Source organism: Maylandia zebra, linkage group LG1, assembly GCF_041146795.1.
Source record: "Maylandia zebra isolate NMK-2024a linkage group LG1, Mzebra_GT3a, whole genome shotgun sequence".
NCBI lineage: Eukaryota > Metazoa > Chordata > Actinopteri > Cichliformes > Cichlidae > Maylandia > Maylandia zebra.
Window position 1 is genome coordinate 41,526,996 of NC_135167.1, and position 24,998 is coordinate 41,551,993.

Consider the following 24,998-nt stretch of genomic DNA (forward strand, 5'->3'; position numbering starts at 1 on the left):
AGCCTGGTCCTGAACAGGAAGCAGACAGTAAATGTTCCCGTTCGCTTAGCCACTCTGAGCTGTTAGCTTAGCCGGTGCTAATGGTCACGTGTGACGTGTCAGACACTCACGTGTTTGAGCTCAAACAGCACCTTCCTGTTGAGCTCGATGCGTTTCTTGTTGATGTATTTGATGGCCACGATGTTCCCCTGGAAGAAAACAAAGAGCAACATACCAAAAGTCAACAACAGCGACCTTCAGTGACACGTGACATGATGCAGACGCCTCACTTCGTTCTCGTCGCTCCCTCCTGTTCTCATCGTGCTCGTTAGCTGTTTAGCTAACCTGACACGGGAGGAGCTGCATGTGAAGGTGAAGGTGTTCTGCTCATTTCCAGCTTTTTTCCCTTCTGCACTGTTAGAGCAGCTTTACATGATCTTTGTCAGAAATAATCCTTCTTTGTCTGATCCTGTGTCTCAGCTCGTGTGCTGTCTGAAACAAGCAGCTTTTAGCTCCTCCCCCTTTAAACACAATTGAATAATCTTTATTTTCATTGTTCATGTACAACGACATTGTTAAAGCCTCGTTCGCCATGTTACCATGACACACGTCTGCGCTCTTATCGATCACAGGTAGCCCTCGCCCTGCTTCCTGCTTCTGCTCCAACATGAACTTCCTGTTTTCTTCAGTCAGACCTGAAACAGCGACCGAGACCAGAAACCCATGAGGATAGAACATGGAGGATCTTCGCCGCATAGACTTCGGTCCAATCAGGCTTCAGAGGCATCGCCCCCTCCTGGACCTCAGATCGGCATCTCTGATCTGGTTTATGTGGTTCTAGAACAAATCAGGATAAAATACTGATGCAGACTAGCAACTCTGTGATTGGAGGGCTCCTGTCTTCATAACGATCTTTTCCACCTGCGGCATCATTAAGACCTGAAGAAATAATCAACGACCTCTGACCTTTCAAAGTGGTGACTGATGAGTGCGGTGAAAACGGCACTCGGCTGATTGGAGGAGGAGGGCGGTTTCCTCGGAGCAGACTAAGCTCCAGGTGTTCCCACCTGAATCCTCACTGTTGAAATCAGCGCCGCTCTGCAGAGTCTGTAAGAGTGTTTGAATATGAAACAGCAGGACATCACAGTCCCATGATGCACCTGGACGAGGCCGGCCCTTTCACGTGTTGGTCCTGCAGCGGGTCATGAAGGTGAACACCGCCACCTCGGGCTCCACCGTCTCCAACCATCCCTCGCAGCAGCTCTCGCCGCCATCTTCAAACCTTTCTTTCACCCCTGCAGCCCTGACACTCATCTCCACCCACTTCACGCGTCTCTGTTCCCACCCACATCCTGCACCACCCACATATTCTTCTGCAGCACCGCAGTTTTGTGCTGTTCTTCCTCCTGACGCAGCCTCCCCTTTTTATCGGACTGGGAGCAGGAGGTCACTGACCCTCCCCCTGGTGAGTCCACGCTGAACGGCAGAGCACGGCTGATTAACTCCTCCCCTCTACGCCGATCACACGTAGTGATCCCCAAACAACGATTTCATTTTCTTTCCTTCTGGTGAAAATATTTTTCTATATGTGAATTTTTTTAAATTCCTGAAATGCTGAACTTTTGAGATGATGGAGGGCGAGGAGGCTGAGGAGAGCGAGGAGGCTGAGGAAGATGAGGAGGGCGAGGAGGTTGTGGAGACTGAGGAGGGCGAGGAAGATGAGGAGGGCGAAGAGGCTGAGGAGGGCGAGGAGGCTGAGGAAGATGAGGAGGGTGAGGAGACTGAGGAGGCTGAGGAAGATGAGGAGGCTGAGGAAGATGAGGAGGGCGAGGGGGTGAGGAGGGCGAGGGGGTGAGGAGACTGAGGAGGGTGAGGAAGAGGAGGATGGCGAGGAGGCTGAGGAAGAGGAGGGCGGCGAGGAGGCTGAGGAAGAGGAGGGGGGCGAGGAGGCTGAGGAAGAGGAGGGGGGCGAGGAGGCTGAGGAAGAGGAGGGGGGCGAGGAGGCTGAGGAGGTTGAGGAGGGGGGCGAGGAGGTTGAGGAGGTTGAGGAGGGGGGTGAGGAGGGCGAGGAGGGGGGTGAGGAGGGCGAGGAGGTTGAGGAGGGGGGTGAGGTTGTGGAGGCTGAGGAGGGCGAGGGGGTGAGGAGGGCGAAGAGGGTGAGGAAGATGAGGGGGGCGAGGAAGATGAGGAGGGCGAAGAGGCTGAGGAAGATGAGGAGGCTGAGGAAGATGAGGGCGAGGAGGCTGAGGAAGATGAGGAGGGGGTGAGGAAGATGAGGAAGGGGTGAGGAGGGCGAGGAAGATGAGGAGGGCGAGGAGGCTGAGGAAGAGGAGGCTGAGGAAGAGGAGGAGGCTGAGGAAGATGAGGAGGCTGAGGAAGATGAGGTTGTGGAGGCTGAGGAGGGCAAGGGGGTGAGGAGGGCGAGGGGGTGAGGAAGATGAGGAGGCTGAGGAAGATGAGGAGGGCGAGGGGGTGAGGAAGATGAGGAGGCTGAGGAAGATGAGGAGGGCGAGGAGGCAGAGGAGGAGGCTGAGGAAGATGAGGAGGGCGAGGAGGCTGAGGAAGATGAGGAGGGCGAGGAGGCTGAGGAAGATGAGGAGGGCGAGGGGGTGAGGAGGGCGAGGAGGGCGAAGAGGGTGAGGAAGATGAGGGGGTGAGGAAGATGAGGAGGGCGAAGAGGCTGAGGAAGATGAGGAAGATGAGGAGGATGAGGAGGGCGAGGAAGATGAGGAGGGCGAGGAGGGGGAGGAGACTGAGGAGGACGAGGAGGGCGAGGAAGATGAGGAGGGGGTGAGGAGGGCGAGGAGGATGAGGAAGATGAGGGGGTTGAGGAGGGCGAGGAGGCTGAGGAAGATGAGGTTGTGGAGGCTGAGGAAGAGGAGGGCGAGGAGGCAGAGGAGGAGGTTGAGGAAGATGAGGAGGGCGAGGAGGGTGAGGAGGATGAGGAAGATGAGGAGGGCGAGGAGGCTGAGGAAGATGAGGAGGGCGAGGAGGCAGAGGAAGAGGTTGAGGAAGATGAGGAGGGCGAGGAGGCAGAGGAAGAGGTTGAGGAAGATGAGGAGGGCGAGGAGGCAGAGGAAGAGGTTGAGGAAGATGAGGAGGGCGAGGAGGCTGAGGAAGATGAGGAGGGCGAGGAGGATGAGGAAGATGAGGAGGGCGAGGAGGTTGAGGAAGATGAGGGGGGTGAGGAGGGCGAGGGGGGTGAGGAAGATGAGGAAGATGAGGAGGGTGAGGAAGATGAGGAGGGCAAGGGAGATGAGGAAGATGAGGAGGGCGAGGAGGTTGAGGAAGATGAGGGGGTGAGGAGGTTGAGGAAGATGAGGGGGGTGAGGAGGGCGAGGGGGTGAGGAGGTTGAGGAAGATGAGGAGGTTGAGGAAGATGAGGAGGTTGAGGAAGATGAGGGGGGTGAGGAGGGCGAGGGGGTGAGGAGGGTGAGGAGGATGAGGAAGATGAGGAGGGTGAGGAGGTTGAGGAGGGCGAGGACACACTCACCTTGTGGTATCCGGTCTTTGCAAAGATCTGCAGATTCCCGTCTCCGGTCATCAGGGAGCCGTAGTTTGAGCCTCTCTGGAAACAAACACGCTCAGCGTCAGTGTGACCTTCATCATCTTCCTCGTCACACCAAGGATTACCATGGTGACGATAACGATCGTGTAAAAACACCGCACGTGTACGCTCACTCGGCACTTTATTAGGAGCACGTGTGCAAACTCATCTGCTCCCTGGAGCTGTTCCTAACACTCATGTGTCCCTGACACGTCTCTAGAGCAGAATATTAGGTACAGCCTGGACTCTCATCCAGTAATGTGCCGCCCTCACCTTTCCCATCTCTTCACCTTTCCAACATCAAAGATGGTGCAGGTGTTCCTAATAAACTGCTCGTGGGAGTGTGTTTTCACTGTGAAGGCGTCTGTCGGATTTACAGACAGCGAGAAGAATTCTGGGAGTTTCCTCGGAGCTGATTTCAGGCCTCGTTATTTTCTGTTCCACAGTTTAGTCTAAAACGTAACGGCGACCTGAGCTCGACGCACATCTTTCTTTACATCTACCTTCGATTAGAACGCCTGTCATCAGAAGCCTTACGTACACCTCAAACCTTTAACCAGCGTCACTGTGTGGGAGTGTGCGCGCACTTACCAGTGACAGTGTGAGCTTGCTGCCGCTCCGCAGCACCTTGTTCAGGTCGCTCATCTGGATGTCGTCCCAGGAGATCCTCCAGAGCTGAGCTACCAGCTCCTTCTCCAGCTTCATCCTCCTGCAGCACAAACACTCTTCCTCAGTGACTCACCTTCATCTTCCTCCAGGTGAAGCTCAAAGACGGTCAGACACAGTCTGTCTGATTACAGTTCGCACACGCTCAGTAATACCAACTCATTCTAAATCATTCTTCTCTGAGCGCACCAAAGAACCTGATCGTGTGGTGATGTAGCACGATCACTCCACATGCTACTGCCCTCACATGACCAGGTGGTGGAACTGCAGCAGCTCTCACCTGTAGATGAAGATGGCGATGGTCAGGATCAAGATGAAGAAGAAGATGACCACGATGGAGACCATCTGGTAGATGGTGATGGTCTCTGACAGAGAGAGAGGAGGAGACTGTTATTAACCCACAGACACACTATGTGATCTCACGATTCAGAACCAGAACCATTAGGACCATGAGGACCACAAGGACCATCAGGACCACGAGGACCATGAGGACCAACAGGTCCATCAGGACCACACATTTTTAAAACGAGTTCTTCCTGATCTGGGCTGTAGCTCAGTTGGTAGCACAGGTCACCTACTAATCGTGAAGGTTGTTGGTTCGATCCCATTCTTGATGTATCCATCGGAGTGTGAATGCTAGATAGGAAGCACTTACGTGTGTGTGTGTGAATGAGGTGCTTTGAGTGCTCATAAGAACCAGTGCATATGAACTTTGACCTCAGACTGATCTTTGGCATACTGACTTGCGAGACAGACTTGGTTGTCGTTCTTGAAGCCACAGACAGGAAAATCAGGGGGAGGGGCTCCGCCCAGCCAGTACAGGTGTGTTCCAGGTATGACGGTCAGATGCTCCTCAGTGGTGCTGTACACCATAGCGATCTGCGAGGAGGAGGAGGTGTGGTTAACGTCCCTGGATTCGCGCAGACGTTCTAACATTCGTTACTCTAGTTTATGTTTTCAAGGTCACAAAAACGCTGAGCGCTGAGTCGGAGCCTGCGAGGACACAACCAGCACGTTTCTGTTGTGTCTGTGTTTAGTGTGTTCACCTGGAAGGTGGTGCTGTTGGTGTCTACAATGTCCCACAGAGCAAAGTCGGTCTCTCGGTCCCCACTGTCATCCAGGTGGAGCAGCCCTGTCACACCTGAGGAGAAGCACACAGGTACACAGGTGAAGCGTCTCCTCGTCTGAAGGTTAAAGCTGTTCGCGATCAAACAATGGAAGAACGACTTCAAGAGTTTCACATAATTCACATCATTAACCTGAGTGCATCTCACACCACCATCCACCTGCTGCACCGCCTAAGGGAATTCTATTTCACCACCATCAACACCACCAAAACCATCACCTTCATCACCACCAACACCATCGCCATCATCATTGTTTTTTAACCAGCCTCTGAGCAGCCGTCATCAATAAACACTCAGTTCATCCTTCATGAAAACTTTCATCTTTTAAGCATAAATCTGACACTAACTACAAACTACAGACTAAAAACTACAAATATGTCCGACCCCCTGATAGGCTTCTCTCTTCAGCTGCTTTTCCTGGGCTGTTAGTGATGAAGAAAAAAGCAAAACCAGGCGTGGAAGTAATTAAGTTAACACTTGATGGACAGGAAGAGGAAGCTCGTCCGTTAGTGAAGGTTCTGTTTTTTTATGCTAGGAGTCTAAACTGACAGAGGAACAGATGAAAGCGAAGTGGAAAAGACCAGAACCTCACTGAAACCACACTCTAACAATCTGAACGGGTCCCAGCTGCAGGAAGGAAAAACATAAAAGTCCAAGATCCAAATGAAATGCCCGACAGCTGCAGAGATGACCGACAAACAGAAAGCTCGAGCAGCAGGCCTCCGTGTGCAGACGACAGCACTGAGTAACATATATGTTATTATCATTATTATTTTTATTGGTGTTAATAATTGGACTTTACAGACGTTTCAAACTTCTCAGGTTTCAGCTTCCAGAACCGGCACAGCTGGCAGCAGGACAGCCCAACAGGCAGGTACAGGTTACCTGATAAAATGGTCTTATTAACACTGGTGAGGTTATCGATGTTCAGCTGGAGAACAGAGCGCAGAGGTGCATGAGTTCATACGAACGATCCGTCCCCCAAAATCCAACACGTGACAGCAGGAAACACAACAGGAAGCAAAGACTGAGGAGAGAGGAGGTCGTGCATGAAAACAGTCACACAGACAGGAGACGTTAATTACAGACAATCAGCAGGAGGAGAGCGAGTGTGCACGCTGAAGAGGGGCTGAGTGGCGCTAACCACCCAGATGAACCATCGCCATAGAAACAAAGCCATTAGAGTTTAGGAGGGAGCTGATTGGTTGTAGAGGTCGAGCATGGAGGAAGCAACAGATCAAAGGGATTAAAACAGAGGTAAATGACACTCAGCACGACTGTGAGGCTCTCCATCATCTCCATGACGTCTCGGCTGGTACTCCGGGACGCCGGGGCGGAGGGGACCCACACTCAGACGTGAACACTATCACAGAAGCTGAGAAACACCAACTACAATTTGTTTTTAAATTTACACCAGACTGAGAAGCCATGGAGCGGGTTCGGGGGTCATGACCCCGACCTTTGAACTCACAGGGTTAAAGCCACAACAGCTGTCACACCCACACCTTAGCTCCTGTATGTGCAAAAGCCACGCAGGGAAACGATGGCGCTAATCGATCACATGCCCGTAAACCCTGGGTGTAACCCCGCCCTCCCTTCAGCACTTAGCGTTTGGAGCTCAGAGCGAACAAATGCGTGGTGGTGGAGTGCAGAGGTCAGGCTGTGGGCTGATGATGGCGTGGAGGTCGCGAGCTCTCATGCCATTTCCTGGAACCACGATCTTCCTCCGCCCTTCAGGCTCTGGAAGAATGATGTTTTCATGTGTTACTTAGAAACGATGAGCCAGACTCTGATCTAAAGATAAGATAAGGATTCATCACAGTGAGACGTGTTTTATGGTGCTGGTTTATAAAAGTGCTGCTTTAAATCATTATTGGATCCTTTTATTGTCCACAGAGGTTTTATGGGTCCTTTCAGGGTTTCGGTCTCTTGTGTTCTTATCTGCTGACTTCAAAAGACAAAGTTTTGATTTCTGATGCTTTCAGGAGGAAAGAACAAAGAAACATTTCAAACAAACAGAACCAATAAAACTCAAAAACATGAACAGCACATTCAGCTAAGGACACCCATCGTGAGCAGCTTTGCATGATTACGGTTCAAAATAATCCTTCTTTATCTTAAACTGGGCCGTGCAGCCCCTGAGATTGTTTAACAGAGCACACTCAGATCAATACAAGCAATCGATAAATAATAAGCAATAATAAAGTAATGCTGAGAAAATAAAAGTAATGCTGCAGCGTAGCTACAACGAGACAATAAAAACATGGAGTAAGTGATGTTCATGAAGCATAATCTTTGCTGCGATTGGCTGTCACGTAACAATGAGGCGCGGGTCCACGGAGGGCGAGCGGCGGTCCAAGGATGACATTTAGAGAGACGTGCTGATTGGACAGCGAGCTTTCCTGCTGTTTTAATGTCAGCTTATTAAAAAATCATAAATATATGTGGACCACACACACGCACAGTCATGTCTTCTTCCTGGAAATCCGATCTAACATTAACTTCAGCTCGACCAACCCTAACCTCCCCGTGACTTTAACATGTAATGATTTACGAGTTTGTCCCCACGAGGAACTCAGGACCGCAGAATGTGACCATGTAAACACATCTATGTCCTCACAACATGAGTCACACCTGCAGCTGTTAACACTGACCCCAGGAAGTTTACGTGTTCCTGGGAGGTCATGCCTTACTTTCCAGGAATCGCTGTGTGCTTGCTTAGTGTGTCTGCGTGTGCATGTGTGTGTGAAGGGCCAACGCAGACGAGTGAAGGTTAGTCTTTACGAGATCACGGGATAATAAATGTCTCATCTGAATCCAGGACTTCTGCTTTCACCTGTGAACTATAAGAAAACTGCTTGACCGGCTTTTACTGGGATTACAGTCAGTGTGTAATCCCAGTAAAATCCCAGAATCGCTCCAAAACAATCCAACCCTGTATGAAGTACTAAACCAGTCCAACATCAGCCAAAACCAACAACAGTGACCAGCCAGTCAAAAACCAGCCAGAAAACTGTCTGAGACAATCGTAACAGCACAGAGTCCAACAGGGGCAGGGATAGCTCAGTAGGTAAAGTGGTCGCCCCATGATCGGAAGGTCGGGGGTTCGAATCCACTTAATGGCTACCCTGAGGTACCCCTGAGCAAGGTACCGTCCCTACACACTGCTCCCCGGGCGCCTGCTTAGTGGCTGCCCACTGCTTCACTGAGTGAATGGGTCAAATGCAGAGAAAAACAAGTAATTTCCCCATGGGGATCAATAAAGTATCCATTATTATTATTATTATTATTAACTACAAGCCAATACCTCATAAACAATGTCCAACAATATCTATTAACCACGTCCAACTATAAACAATGATCTAACCAATCAACATCCAGTCCAACCAGCTCCAGTCTCACACCAAAGTCCACCTCTGAACCAAAGCTGCAGCTGTATGGTCAGTCTGAGCAGGCGGCGCTCAAACATGGCTCTGCGTTTCTATGACAACGCTACAACAGAAAGAGAGTGGTGAAAGCTAAAGGTGGCGCTCTCAGGACGCACCGCACTAAGGCGAGTCGTGTTCTTGTTGGTAGGTTGGTCTGATGGGAAACCTCTGGCACAGTCATCCACATCCTGGTAGACAAGCTTAAAGAAGAACTTTAAACTCGTCTAAAGTTTAAAGAAACGTTTGAACTTTCAGCAGCTGCCTTCGTTTTTAGCCTCTTTAGACATTTGTGGCTCCAGCTGAAAGCAACGTGAGTAGACACGTCTGAAGTGCTCGCCCTGAACTGGAGCAATGAAGCTTTTAACACTGAAACACAGGATCTGTGTTCAATGAAAAAGGCGATCGTTGAAAGGAAATGATGAGCAAAACCGGCTCCTTAAACCCACAGACAGCATCCTAAAGTCCTTCAGCGTGTTCTTCCTGTTCCCGAGCTCTCAGGCGCACAACAACGTTTTGTCTCTTTACCAACTTCCAGTTCATTTGACAGAACTGAACCACTGCCTGAGACAGTCAGTGACTGTGCAGGTGAAGGGGCACTCAGCGTTTCATACGCAATACTAATACAGTGTTCACCAGTGAAAACTGGCACTGGAGAAAAGAAGCAAGCAGGATAAGAGCAGCTTTGTAATGACAAACAGCAATGAAGGAAAATGTTCGTTCATTCAGGGCTTTGGTTTGAAGGTGTGAAAGGAAATAGGCAGAGGCAGAGCATCATGCTGACACTCGTGAGGATGAATGGGTGGGTGGAGGCATCTTCCACGCAGGTTTGCTTTGTGTGGACATTTGTTCCTGACCTCTTCAGAGAAATCTGTGTTTTAGTGTAACTAACAAGTCTTAAAATGTTCACAGAGCCGACTGCGGTGTCATGTTATCCTTCATCGCATCCACGTCCACACCAGGGCTGGCTTTTAAAAATCTATTTCCTGATTCAAATCGGTTTTGGTCTGAATAAAGTGATCTCGATTCATTAAATCCTGGATTTAAATATAAATGTAATTAATCAGAAACTCCAGAATCAGCTCAACCAGGAGATGAGAGCAGAGACACAGAGCGTGGATCGTCCACAGACGTCGGGGCTGAAACACTCAGATTCTGCAGGTTTCGTCTCTCTGACCAAAACTGACAGAACCAGAAAGAAGCTCAAACTTCACGTTTGAGAAACGTCGTCATGAATTCTCTCTGACTTTGGCTGTTTTACTTCCTGCACAGCTCTCTCTCCCTCAGTGCACTCAGACTTTTACCATCAAATCTCCGTCTCCTGCTGCTCACGCTCCGCTGCTGCGCTCGCTGCTGTCGGCCTCTGACAGCAAAGCCTCACCTCTGTTCAGACTGAAGACATTTAGACTTCAATGATTGCTCAGCTGTGATCGAACCTCTGTGACTCTGCTTCACTTCAGCAGCATCAGGTTGCTTCAGTCTTTGATCAACTGCAGAAGAGTTTGAAGCTTCTCTGCTATAAAAAGCCAGAACAGGAGAACCTGCTTCATGTTTTATCCTCAGTTACTTTGACACAAAGACGTCTGCGGTGATGCTCACACCTCTGATGGAGCCTCACAGCGTCAGCTTTGTCTTATACATGGATACGTGCTGATAAACGATCAGAGTCTGAACCCGTCCCTGCTTCACAGCTCACAGTTGAAATACGTTCCAGTATTTCATCGCTGTATGTGGCTGACGTTCCCAAACCCCGGGTACATCACTTCACGTGTCTGTGCTTCCTAAGACGCCGTCTTCAGCGCTGACAACAGCGGGAAACGTGGCTGTAACGTTGGACATGGACCTCTCTGATCAGTGTTGACGTTTTCTATGATTCTGATGTGACTGAATGGCGTGAGTGCGAGACAAAATCGTGCAGCCTAACTTAATAAACCTGGACCAGCTGTCCCAAGGCTCAGCACTGGAGTGCTTATCCAGCCTGGAGTCTCGGCATCTCGAGTTCGTTCCAATCCAGGATTTGCTGGCTGGAGTTCCTGGAAGCGGCCGAGCTAATCGACACACAACACAGGGCATCAGGGTGAACGCTGGTTTCACGTGTGAGGCTGTGAATAGTTTCTGCTGGAACATGTGATCTCCAGCACCCAAACTGACTTCTTTGCAGCTTTTTGGGATCGTGCGGACAGCTGAGCGTGCGCTCCGGCCTCGTTCTTTGCATCCTGAGGAAACACTGTCTCCATGACATCAAAGCAGATCAAAGCTGCACTTTCACAGCTGTTACTGTTCCCGTCAATGGAGGTTTATCCAGTCTGACACCAACAGCCAGTGCACCAACATTACTGTTTCCCGGTGAGCCTGTCTACATCCCACCTCAGGAACTCTTCTCTCTCATTCAGCTCCTTTTCCAATAAATTCATCCGGCCAGCAAACTGGAAGGTCCCACCTTACAGTGACCCACCTTCACATCAGCCAGCTGTGTTCACCAGTGTTGGTCAAGGTACTTGAAAAAACTAATCAGTAACTAATTACCGATTACTCCCCCAAAAAAGTAATCCTGTTACTTTACTGAATACTTATTTTCAAAAGTAATTAATTACTTAGTTACTTAGTTACTTTTTAAAAACCCGATTTACAACCTGAATAGGTGATAAAGCGACAGATCTTTCAGCCCAATTCTACTTTTTCTGCATAATCCATCATACAAAATGTAATCAAATGGAAAAGTCTCTTTTTAGGCAAGGCAAGGCAAATTTATTTGTATAGCACAATTCAACAACAAGGTGATTCAAAGTGCTTTACACCTGTAAAGCAGGAGTGGGGTAGGCGGAGGTTTACCCTGGTGCAGGTGTGCCGCGGTCAGTGGAAGAATCCGCGAGTTTCTCTGTGAGTTTCCCATCACGTCGTAGCTACTCGGTGCTTGTTGGAAGTTTAGGGGTTTTTTTCGCTGTAAAAAGAAGTTTTCTTCCCACGCACAGCGGACACTAATGTTTTTGTCACTTTTTATGGAATCAAACTCAAAGTAAGGTCAGTACTTCCACGCTTTAAACGCTGCACGCTCATACTCTCTCTGCACTCGATATATGATCCATTGTTGATCTGCACACTGCTGTTGTCACTAACGGTGCACTCGCTTACGTCACTGTCATGAGACATTCTCGCAAAAAATCACGGTTTTAGTAACGCAGTAACGCAGCGTTCCTACGGGAAAGTAACGGTAATCTAATTACCGTTTTTGCAATAGTAATCCCTTTACTTGTTACTTGAAAAAAGTAATCAGATTACAGTAACGCGTTACTGCCCATCTCTGGTGTTCACTAAACTGAAACATGGAGTCCTACAACACTGGTGGCCTAAACCAGCCCTTGTTCACGCGCTGGTCTCAGTGTGGCTGACTGAGAGAAACCAGATCATTGGGCATCCGAACAACATCCTCTGCAGCACGCCGACAGCTACGCGTCTCACATTCAGAAGGGAGCTGTCATTGACCGACATGTTTTTGGGGCTGGTTTTTAAAATAAGAAAAGGAAGCACGTTAGCAGCTGGATGGACGATTTTCCTCAGCCTTTTGGAAACATCTGTGAATCCTGGTCCACTGGGTGTCAGACAGGTTAATCTCACCTGTGAAGCTGAACTGGGTACCTGGACTGGATCCCAGGGTAACGTGGCAGTTCAGTACTCCAACCCAACCCAAGAGCTACAACCGCTGGGTTGTTCTAACCTTTTCACCCGTTCAGCTGATGCTGCTCAGCGTGGGTTAGCTCTGGCTCTGTAAAGCAGGAACTTCATTCAGTCTCTGTTCTTACTGTGCAGCGAAGCACCGACACTTTCTAAGGTGTAGTGCAGCTGAGTGATGGCGTTAACTGAGTGCACAAACTCAGCAGCTGCAAATAAAGTGGAAGATCGCTCGGGTGGGTTAATTAGACATTTCTCCAGCAGCAGCAGCGGGTTGGCCTGTGGCCTCAGGGTCTCTGCTGATTATCAGAGCCTCAGTGCGCTGCCTCATCAAGTCAAGAGGCTTTACTGTCATTTCAACCATGTGCAGTGGGACCGTACGCAGTTCCTCTGAGACCACGGTGCTAAATATGACAATCAACACAAAGTGCAAGTGTGCAAAAAACCCCAGACAGAGCAGAAGCATCCAGACACACAACAGTGCAACAATGACAGTGGGTTGTGCAAACAGACTGAGCGTTGTGCTCATCTGCAGGAATGACAGAGGACGAGGCGGTACGTCCTCAGCCTCACAAACTTTCCATCTCGGGGATCATCCAGAACTTTCCAGATCAGGTTTAGAAACTTTTCCTGAATAAACTGTCCTGAAATTTGACCCCAGCTGTTTCCTCCTGAGAGCCGTCTCAGCGAGCTGCTGCATTAAATCTGCTGCAGACCTGCTGTAATATTCCCGATCATTCAAACGTGCTGCGACGTGTTCGTCCATTAGTTAATGGAGCGGAAACAGCAGAGAGGAAGCTGTAATCTGATCTTCTCACTCCGATTCACGGTCTTCACAGCCAGCCTGCCTCCTTCCTCTCGTGTCCTGTTTGTCATGGAGATTATCTCTGATGAGATCTTATTAGCCACCCTCCCCTTCTTTCTGTCTCATTCACAGCTTTTCCGTCTCTTGTAACGCTCATTCTGCCTGATCACGGATCATCCTGCGGAGCGCTGTGGTCTGTAACCTCCCGTTAAGCATGAATGTGCACAGGGGTAGATAATCTGCTGTGTGGAAGAGAGAGAAGGCAGAGTCACGCAGACAGGAAGCTGGAAGAAACAACTATCGCTGCAAACGAATCAAAGACTCTGAAGCTGCAGAGAAACCTGCGTCATGGAGCGAGACAGCGCCTAGAGTGCAGGGCGCTGTGAATCTGCAGACACGGACACGTTTTCACTGTGAAAGTTGAGACGATGTTTGAAGATTAACATCTCAAAGACTTTTGTCGAGTTCAAATCTGAAAAAGTTCAGTTCACTAATAAAAACTTCACACTGTGAAAGAAATTAAACAATCGAACATTAAAATTCAAATCGGATCATCTGCTGATTGTTTGATTTTGTGGCACAGTTTGTCAGATTTTGCTCTTCTACCATGAAATTTGAATAAAAATGTAGTTTTCTTAATTTATGTGACTCAGAATGTAAAAAACCACCATCTGTCACTCGTGTGTGTTTGAATACGGACTCTGGAGAGCAGCTGGAGTTGTTGTCAAAAGTCCCTGAATTTGAGCTTTTTTAGCTTTTGAGATTTTTTGTTCAAGCACTCCGTCAGATTTCAAGGTGTAGAAAAAATGGTGTGAAAGTGGGCTGACGGCCATTTTTCAAGAAGACATTGAAACGTATTTGATATATTGTTCTTTAAGCTAACATTTCACAACACTCATCATATAAATTCAAACTCTGCACCATAAACTTTTAATGGAAATCAGAGTCGGTGGAGCAGACAGTGTTGGCTGACTGTAGATGGACTGGTGGTAGAAGAAGGACAGCGAGAAACCAGTTCATTTAATGGAAAATTACTGTAGCATATCCATCCATACTGGATATATGGATGGATATGCTACGCAGATGACACCAAGAGTTATCTATCCATGAAGCCAGATAACATAAATGTATCACCCTATCAGAGCACTTCGCTCTCGCTCTGCAGGCCTACTTGTTGTTCCTAGAGTATTTAAAAGTAGAATGGGAGGCAGAGCCTTCAGTTTTCAGGCCCCTCTTCTGTGGAACCAGCTTCCAGTTTGGATTCAGGAGACAGACACTATCTCTACTTTCAAGATCAGGCTTCAAACTTTCCTTTTTGCTAAAGCATATAGTTAGGGCTGGACCAGGTGACCCTGAATCCTCCCTTAGTTATGCTGCAATAGACGTAGGCTGCCGGGGGATTCCCATGATGCATTGAGTTTTTCCTTTCCAGTCACCTTTCTCACTCACTATGTGTTAACAGACCTCTCTGCATTGAATCATATCTGTTATTAACCTCTGTCTCTCTTCCACAGCATGTCTTTATCCTGTCTTCCTTCTCTCACCCCAACCAATCACAGCAGATGGCCCCGCCCCTCCCTGAGCCTGGTTCTGCTGGAGGTTTCTTCCTGTTAAAAGGGAGTTTTTCCTTCCCACTGTCGCCAAAGTGCTTGTTCATAGGGGTCATATGATTGCTGGGTTTTTCTCTGTATGTATTATTGCAGGGTCTACCCTATGTTTGGAAGGCTGGATGGATGTGTTGTGGCCCCGCCCCCCTGTGAGTGCGTCATGTTTTGGCGCCGAGTTCGGCCTTTGTGCAGTCGTGTGTTTACGTGTTCGTGTTCCTCTGGCAACCTGACAGCTGGATGTGGGGTCTGTCTCTGACATACTGCAGGTTCACATCTGTTTTTGGACCTGGAAGCTGAAAGCTGTTGCTTGGTAACCACATCACCTCATCTCACGGCTTATAAATCAGAGATTAGGAAGACTGACAAATCTCATTAGGACACTGCACTCCTCAAGCAGGCAAACAGGTTCATCACACAGGAGACATGAAAGCTCACCACCAGCTGCCCGCAGTAGGCGAGGGTCCGGCGTGGTGGCCCTGCAGGTGTCTGCGCTCATAAACATTTCAAATAAAGAGTGCGTGCAGACCGGGTTCAGTGACAGCTGTCCTGGAAACAGAGGGGGAGGGTCAGCTCGGGGAAGGAGGAGACCAGCCTCCTCCTAGCAGGAGTCACATTTCACACCACAGGAAGTCTGCTTCACTGTTTATTCGCAGGGAAACGTGATAACGTCTGCCAGAGAGCGTTCAACGATCCACAATCTGCCTTTTCCAGTCAGGACACGATCGCAGCATCCACAAATCAAATCTCCATCCTTTCAGTCGGGTGGGTGACAGCCCTTTTTAGGAACAGCTGGCAGTCTGGGCAGGACCATTTCCCCAGCTCGCCCTCTCTTCAGTAGACTCTCTCTGATTGGCTGTTGTAATAAATTGAGGGTGTGAACAGTTTCAAATGTTTCTGCAGATCTGTCACATGACCAACACTTTGTGCTCAACACCGTAAATCACCTTTGATGCTTTTACGAGAACACCATTAAGGCACGAGTGCATAAACGGAGGCTCGTTGGCTGAAGCGGTCTCGTCTGCGTGAGTGCAGACACGGTGACGCTAATGAGGCCTCGCCGTGATGGATGTGGACAGGACGGAGCAGAGGAGAGGCAGGCGGGTGGAGGACAGGCTGAAAGCAGGACTCTGGTTTCACATGATTCGATTTCCAAGATATTTTTAGGAGATGTCCAGGGCTGGCTGACAGCGAGGCGAGGAGGTCAGAGCGTTTCAGTAACAGGAGAAAAATCAGAGAAAGGAGCGCTCACAAAGCCTCTTGAATATCAGCGTCTCCCCCGGAGCAGCACTGGCTGCTGATCCTGAGGAAAGACTGCTGTCTGCACACCTTTACCTGCACCGCAACACCTGGCGGAGCGGCACCAGCCCACGTCTGCTTGGGTCTCACCTGTCGGACGAGTGTTTCTAACTGCAACCACCCGGCTGCTGTTTGGCACTTTAGACATGTCACAAAGGTCAAAGGTCACTCTCTCGTCCTCCATCTCAGTAGGGACGCTGACGTTCATCGAAACATTTTGATGTGGACGGGAGACTGCAAGCCGTTCACGTCTCCGTCATCACATGACTCGCGGTCGTATACGAAGCTCTCAGCTTCAGTCACGACCAGCGTCTCTGACATCACAGCCCTGAAGCCTTTCACGCCTTCCACCTGACCCGCAGAGACCCCTCAGACCTCTGACGGTCACTGGGACGCTGTGATGGTTTTTCCAGAACGTCCCACAGAAGCTGAGCCGATGAGCTCTGTGGAGTCAGCTCGCTCGTTGCCGTGTTCCTGCAGGATGGCGTGCACCTACGCCGGCTGAGCTCGACCACCTTCCAGTGTGCGACGTTGGGATGACCAGCGGCAGTTTCAAGGTTTTATTTGAAACCACAGAAAATCTCAGAAAGTGTCTCAGGAAGACGGCGGCGGTTTACACGACCACAGCGTCCTGTCTGACGGAGACGTCGGCGGCGTCCACGACCACAGCGTCCTGTTCCTGCTGCTTCCTCACAGCGTGTCTGACACACAGTGGGCTGCCGAGCGACCGAGTCTTAAAACACTAAAAAATGCAATGCAACACAGTAACACGTCAACACAACAACACTGCGGCGCTGCGTGTCGGTTACCTGCCGCAGAAACAGCACGTGCTGCTTCACCCATCCCTCTTTACCCGCCAAACTGGGACTGGGCGATATATCGAATTTTTAAATATATTGATATATTTTTATACGAGATACGAGATGTGACAATAACATTTATATCGATAAAGTTTATGTTGCGTTATAATTATACTTCTGGAGCCGCAAGTTTGCCTCTTTCGTCCACTTTTGTCTCTACGCTGCGTTGCTCCGCCTCTCCTTCACTGAACTAGTGATGCGCGAATCATGAACGAATCGTTCAATACTCGAGAATCACTTTACTGACTCATGAATCATGATTCACAAGCCCAACTGACTCACTGACTCATCCCTGTTGCTGTTAGCAGCAATGTATCTACCTTATAATTAAAATTGTGGAGAAAAACACAACATCCAGTATCTTAACAAAAGAATTTCTGCTCTGAACTGGAAGAAAAAACCCTGAGTAGAAGCTCACATCAAGAAAATAGCTCCTCGGTTCACAGTAGCATCGCTCTGCTAACATGCTAACAGCACATTTGAGCTACTCACCCCCTTCCTCCTGGCTCACAGCTTCTTCTTCTTCTTGGTTGGCAACCAATGTTAAGGCGCATTAGTGCCCCCTGGCTCACAGCTCAGTGGACATTTAGATGAGAAAATATATATTTGACACATTTAAGGAAAATACTAATAAAATACAAATAAACAAAATAAATGTTTATTAAGCAATTTTGATAGGAAATTGCTTAATTTTAGAAATAAAATAGTTTTCTTTTAGAATCACTCATCTTAGCAGTAGGATTTACATGAAAAGAGAAACAAATTAAGTTTGAGTGAAAATGTAAATTTTTTGCACTCTCTGGTCAACTGACTCAGTGAATCAAATGACTGAAAAAACCCGATTCACTTTGGTGAGTGACTCATTAAAACTCGATTCAGTAAAAAGAATCAAATTTACCATCACTAGCCGAGGAGCCTCGCGGAGTGATACGTACTGTGTTTCATCGTAATGTTACCGTACTGTGTGCGTATAAGGACCACAGACGGCTCCTGTTCAGAGACACGAAGCGGATTTCAAACTCCAGGCTGTCGGTCACGCAGCAGAACTTCAGAACAGAGCAGCTGTGAAATCTTTGTGATTATGCTCAGCGTCTGTTAGTTCACATTTTGACTGCTCAGTTGTGAGCTCTTTGTTATGCACAAAAACAACATTGTTTTCTTTTATTTATGGAGCATTATTATTTAATGAATGCTCATAACTTATTTCTGAGTAATTTGTTCTTGTACATCTGCGCTGTTTGTTAATAAAAGTGCCTGTGTGAGATCTGGGACACAGCTGTGACTGAGAACTCTGTTTGTTCTTATTTTATGGCTTTAAAAATATGCAGATCTATATCTTATATCACCATCCAGCTAAAGAATATCAAGATGTGAATTTTGAGGTCATATCGCCCAGTCCTACACCAAACCATCATCATTTCAATCCCCCCAACCGAGCTTTACTCACCCAACCCCACCCGTCACTCACAGAGCACCACGACCCCCCCCCCCCACACACACACACACACCTGCAGAACAGCTCTGCTGCACAGTCGCACCAAACAGCCTCCGTCACAAAGGTGGAAATGGTAAGCGTCAGCTTTAAAGGAGACGAACGGCGAGCACTGACCGGGGAAGGTTCGGTTCCACATCCTTGGGGTCACGTCCTTCCCGTTCGGACGCTCGTTGGACGCCAACATGGACTCGTTCAAAGCGTGAGCGTAGAGCATCAGGCCGTCATAAAAGCCTCCAGCAATGATGTTCATCTGCAAGAAACACACAGAGGGTCACACACACACACACACACACACACACACACACACACACACACACACACACACACACACACACCACTCAGGCCTCTACCACAACACCTTGTGTGCACACAGGTGGTGTCTTCTACCCACACCTGTGACTTCTTTGCCGTTTCCTTGGTTACTACCGCTACAGTCTTGTGGCGTCCGTTTTTGCTGAGGCCATCAGAGATGGCCAAGCATCAACGCAGCACAGGTGGGGCTGGAGACCCAGAAACTGGACGGGTGGAACTCCTCCTCAGCCGCTCGGCCCGGCCCGATCCCTCTGCAGCTGCACGCTGACCCGGGAACAAACGCTCCAGGCGGTACAGGATTTCATTCGTGATGTTTCCCTGCGAAACTTTAAACTGTGGGTCTGTCTCCACCCTCCCGGCAGTTCTCTTTCACCTCTTTGTTTTTGTCAGCAGGAAGCGAGACACACGCCGTCGTCTGACGAGCAAAGTCAGCGTTGCTCGGCGTGACAGGATCAGCTCCTCCTCGCTGCCTCGCCTCTAATCACAGATTTGCATAATAATTTGATCTTCAGAGCTCAGAGTGGCACCGTGATGTTTAATGACATCACTTCCTCCAGTATCTATCACATCGCTGCTCTTTGTGCAGCAGCAGCGGCGCCTGACATGTTCCTATTAACCTGTCAGAATATCTAATCAGCCAGCGCTCCCGCTGGGAGTGAGCGCTTCAGGAAACGATGAAGCAATAGATGTTTCAGAAGCAGCCAGCTTCACGATTCGGCCTCAGGACGAGCGCGTTGTTCACTCGTGGGCAGAAAAACGGCCCTGAAGAGGCTGTGAACGTGGCGTGGTCGCTGTGCATCTGCAGGGACCTGAACTCCAATCACCACTCATTGCTCTGCAGAAGAGCACACTGTGCCAGCAAGAGCAGGAAACTGCAACCACACAGACTCACAGAGCTGGACAGCTTCAGTGCTTCTGATTGGATCTGGTCTCCAGAATATTTTCATCTCGTGGTTATTCATCGATAAAAGCGTCGAGGTGATTGATCTCATCTCTGTTCACCTTTTACTTTGTCATCATCTCGTTTTAATCAGAAAATTATGGATGTGTGAAATAAAACCTGCTGTCCTCACACGTCAGAGACCCTCCGAGCAGCCGACACATCTGCAGCAGCTGTGTAGAGAAACAAGCTCCACCCCCCTGCTGGCAAAGTGTACCTAGTAAAGTGTCCAGTTTGAACACACACACACACTGACCAGTGAGTCCTCTATGGTGTAGTTGAACATGTCCTTGGCATCTGCCTTCAGGTTCTGGACAAACTCCTGGTACTCGGGGTTCTGAGGCTCTCGGTACGTCAGGATCTTCACATTCTGGAAACCACACACAGATTTATTATGAGTCCTTGTTTTAACGAATGAGGACAGGACACAGCAACACAAGGCGCATCACAGATCCATAATTAATCTTTTACATGTTTTTATAAGAAATCAGATAAAATATTTATGTCCAGTCAAACTCGGAGCCAGCGTGAGCTTCCTCTCACATGAAACAGGAAGTAAACACGTGCTGTGAGGAAGACGCCTGACATCAGAGCTTCAGCTGCACAAATCCACACACTGTACATAAAAGATGGATGACGGCACCATACAGGAGAAATCTGCTCTCTCTTTCTAGTCCCTGTCAGGACTCTTGCTGCAGCATTTTGGATCAGCTGAAGGCTTTTCAGGGAGTTTTTAGGACTTCCTGATAATAATGAATTACAGTCGTCCAGCCTGGAAGTAATAAATGCATGAACTAGTTTTTCAGCGTCACTCTGAGACAGGATATTTCTAACTTCATCGAGCTCGTCCAGGTTGAAGGGGCTCTGTGACTTCCTGCTCTATAGGGGGCGCTGTCGAGCTCAGCAGAAATGGTTCCACCTTTAGACGTTTCACAGGTTTTCTCCTGCAGTAAACGCTTTTTGTTAGCGACGTCACAGCACTGCGAGGCGCTTTACAGCGTCCTCCATTTTGGTTTGGGGCGTGAAGCGAGCAGCCTCCTGACAGCGTCACCTTCACCCCGTTGCTCCTGTCACGGCCTTTTACGTTCCAAACACCAAAAGCGTCCAAGAAAAGGCTGTGGGTGGCAACGGGAGGTTTCTTTTAGAAAGCACTTCTGACTCCATTGTTTAAAATCATATGGCGTTTATTTCGAGGAAAATTATAAACAAAAGTCAACCAAATAATTTCTTACAACCTAAAATTAAACGAAAGTTAAGTTAATTTGCTTTCACAAGTTCAAAAAGTGCTCAAAAAATCAGTTTTTAAACCCTCCTGTCGTCCCATCTGACATATGTGCTGGATTGTCTCTGGGGCATCTTTACACAGCCTGCACCTGGGGTCTTGCCTGGTGTGATAGACCCCAGCCTCTATGGATCTTGTACTCAGAGCTTGTTCTTGTGCTGCCATGATTAGTGCCTCTGTGCTGTCTTTCAGTCCAGCTTTGTCCAGCCACTGGTAGGATTTCTGGATATCAGCCACCTCCTCTATCTGCCCGTGGTACATACCGTGCAGGGGCCTGTCCTTCCATGATGGTTCCTCGTCTCCCTCCTCTTTCTTGGGTTTCTGCTGCCTGAGGTATTCACTGAGCACTCGGTCAGTTGGGGCCATCTTCCCAATGTATTCTTGGATGTTCGTTGTCTCATCCTGGACTGTGGTGCTGACACTCACCAGTCCCCGGCCCCCTTCCTTCCGCTTAGCGTACAGCCTCAGGGTGCTGGACTTGGGGTGAAACCCTCCATGCATGGTAAGGAGCTTTCTTGTCTTTATGTCAGTGGCTTCTATCTCCTCCTTTGGCCAGCCTATTACCCCAGCAGGGTACCTGATCACGGGCAGGGCGTACGTGTTGATGGCCCGGATCTTGTTCTTACCATTCAGCTGACTCCTCAGGACTTGCCTGACCCTCTGCAGGTACTTGGTGGTTGCAGCTTTTCTAGCGGCCTCTTCATGGTTCCCATTCGCCTGCGGGATCCCCAAGTACTTGTAACTGTCCTCTATGTCTGCAATGTTGCCTTCTGGTAGTTCAATCCCCTCAGTTCTGACTACCTTCCCTCTCTTTGTTACCATCCGACTACACTTCTCCAGTCCGAACGACATTCCAATGTCATTGCTGTATAGCCTGGTAGTGTGGATCAGTGAATCGATGTCTCGTTCACTCTTGGCATACAGCTTGATGTCATCCATGTACAGGAGGTGGCTGACAACTGCTCCGTTCCGTAGTCGGTATCCGTAGCCAGTCTTGTTAATGATCTCACTGAGGGGGTTCAGGCCTATGCAGAACAGCAGTGGGGACAGAGCATCTCCTTGGTAGATCCCGCACTTGATGGTGACTTGTGCTATGGGCTTGGAGTTGGCCTCTAGTGTTGTACGCCACATCCCCATTGAGTTCCTGATGAAGGCTCTTAGGGTCCCATTGATCTTGTACAATTCTAGGCATCCCAGTATCCAGCTGTGGGGCATTGAGTCATAGGCCTTCTTGTAATCAATCCAGGCAGTGCACAGGTTGGTCAGTCTGGTCTTGCAGTCTCGGCTGACTGTTCTGTCTACCAGTAGCTGGTGTTTTCCGCCTCTGGTATTCTTGCCAATTCCTTTCTGTGTCCCGCTCATGTATTGACCCATGTGCCTGTTCATCTTAGCCGATATGATGCCTGACAGGAGCTTCCATGTAGTACTGAGGCAGGTTATTGGTCGGTAGTTGGAGGGGACCGGTCCCTTCCGGCCTTCAGTTAGCCATTCCGGGTGTCTCTCGTTAACTAGCAGCTGGTTCATTTGTGCTGCCAGTATATATATATATATATATATATATATATATATATATATATATATATATGTATGTATATGTGTGTGTGTGTATATATATATATATATATATATATATACACACACACACACACAGTAACACACACACAGTAACACACTCACACACAGCCTCCTCCCTGCGCACAGAGATTCCTCCAGATTCTCTGAGTTTGCTGATGACATCATGCTGTGTCGATGTCCACAGCAAGGAACGTGATTCTGAAACAGGCTGGAGAACCTCTGAGATGACCATGTGACCCACCTGCTGCCACCTCACCCTTAAATCTTCCTCCAACTGTTTCTCTTTAGCTCGCTGACTTTGGCAGATCTTCTGTGTTTAAATGTTTGACATGTTCTCTGTCATGAGTAAATGTGCGCTGATGGAAATCATGTTTCTCTTCACTCGTTCACTCGTGCTGGTGTTTGAGGAGGCAGCAGGTGGGAGATCACGCTGGAAACTTTGGGCTGAATTCAGCTGAAGCTCATATTTATGATATAAAGTCAGGCAGAGATTTGGGTTAATCAGCGTAACCTTTCCTCCAAGATTACAGCGCCCGATCTGCTTGCGTGATTACTCCATAACGAGGGTGAGCCGTGAGGACGCATGGCGCTCCAGGTGCAGCTGCAAGTCGTCAGCAGTCATCAGATTAATGAGTGTTTCTTCCTCTCACACCACTGCAGCTACACGTGACGAGCGATTTAAACGGTTCCTCGGATTCCTGCGAGGAGCTGCGAGAACAAACACGGCGAGGTCCACGTGCAGCACACTGGAGCTCAGAGCTGCACAGTAAATCCATCCAATCATTTCACTGCTTTACAAACTCCACCCACCTGACTCTGCAGACAGGAGGAGGCGTTTCGGGTCACCTGAGACTGACCTATGACCTGTGATGTACACTAGCACTCAAAAGTTTGGACACAGCTTCTCTTTTAATGGTTTTTCTTTATTTTCATGATTATATATATTGTAGATTCTCACTGAAGGCATCGAAACTATGAATGAACACTCAGATGGAATTATGTAGTAAACACCAAAGTGTGAAATAACTCAAAACACGTTTGATAATTTACATTCTTCGTAAAATCCACCCACCCTATCCTCCATGAGCTTCATGAGGTCGTCTCCTGAAATGGTTTCCAACAGGCTTGAAGGAGTTCCAACAGATGCTGAGCACCTGTTGGCCCTTTGCCTTCACTCTGTGCTCCATCTCATCCCAAACCATCTCCACTGGGGTTAGGTCAGGTGACTGTGGAGGCCAGACCTTCGGGCGTAGCACTCCATGGCGCTCCTTGCTGGTCACAGAGCCCTTACACAGCATGGAGGTGTGTTTGGGGTCATTGTGGTGTTGATAAATCAATGATGTGATGGTGTGTTGCTGCAGGATGCTGTGGTAGCCAAGCTGGCTCAGTGTGCCTTCAGTTTTGAATAAATCCACAACAGTGTCAGCAGCAACGCTCCCCCACACCATCACACCTCCTCCTCCAAGCTTCACAGTGGGAACCATGCATGTAGAGACCATCCGTCACCTTTCTGCATCACACAAAGACACGGCAGGTGGAACTAAAGATCTCAAATTTGACCTCATCAGACCACAGCACAGATGTCCACTGGTCTAATGTCCATTCCTTGGTCCAAACAAATCTCTTCTGCTTGTTGCTTTTCCTTAGTCGTGGTTTCTCAGCAGCTATTTGACCATAAAGGCCTGATTCACAGTCTCCTCTGAACATGTAGAGATGTGTCTGCTACTGGAGCTCTGTGTGGCATCTATCTCATCTGAGGCTGGTGACTCAGATACGTTTATCCTTAGCAGCAGAGGGGAGTCTTGGTCTTCCTTTCCTGGGGCGTCCTCATGTGTGCCAGTTTCATCGTGGCGCTTGATGGATTTTGGGGACACATTCAAAGTTTTAGCAATTTTCCAAACTGACGGACCCTCAGTTCTTAAACTAATGATGGACTGTTGTTTCTCTTAGCTGATTCCTCCAAACCATCAACGTGTCTTTTAGACCCCATTCCTACAAAACTGCTCAAAGAAGTCCTGCCATTAATTAATGCTTCGATCTTAAATATGATCAACCTATCTCTAATGATCGGCTATGTACCACAGGCCTTCAAGCTGGCTGTAGTTAAACCTTTACTCAAAAAGCATCTCTAGACCCAGCAGTCTTAGCTAATTATAGGCCAATCTCCAACCTTCCTTTATATCAAACATCCTTGAAAGAGTAGTTGTCAAACAGCTAACAGATCATCTGCAGAGGTTTATTTGAAGAGTTTCAGTCAGGTTTCAGAGCTCATCACAGCACAGAAACAGCTTTAGTGAAGGTTACAAATGATCTTCTTATGGCCTCTGACAGTGGACTCATCTCTGTGCTTGTCCTGCCAGACCTCAGTGCAGCGTTCGATACTGTCGACCATAATATCCTATTAGAGCGATTA

At 48.6% G+C, this 24,998-nt stretch overlaps 1 protein-coding gene across 3 annotated transcripts in view; it reads right to left on the reverse strand.

The window, feature by feature from the left end:
* The window catches only part of LOC101472037 (atrial natriuretic peptide receptor 1), a 61,201-nt gene that overhangs the window by 14,943 nt on the left and 21,260 nt on the right, over positions 1-24,998 (reverse strand). For all 3 annotated transcript variants that reach the window (XM_004572142.4, XM_012924992.5, XM_076886641.1), the window contains 8 exons: positions 19,985-20,098; positions 18,591-18,726; positions 5,239-5,333; positions 4,936-5,071; positions 4,473-4,557; positions 4,118-4,235; positions 3,473-3,547; positions 111-188 (listed from right to left, as the gene is read on the reverse strand). In XM_004572142.4, the coding sequence (XP_004572199.1) occupies positions 111-188; positions 3,473-3,547; positions 4,118-4,235; positions 4,473-4,557; positions 4,936-5,071; positions 5,239-5,333; positions 18,591-18,726; positions 19,985-20,098 (837 nt within the window). The remainder of the gene's footprint in view (positions 1-110; positions 189-3,472; positions 3,548-4,117; positions 4,236-4,472; positions 4,558-4,935; positions 5,072-5,238; positions 5,334-18,590; positions 18,727-19,984; positions 20,099-24,998) is intronic.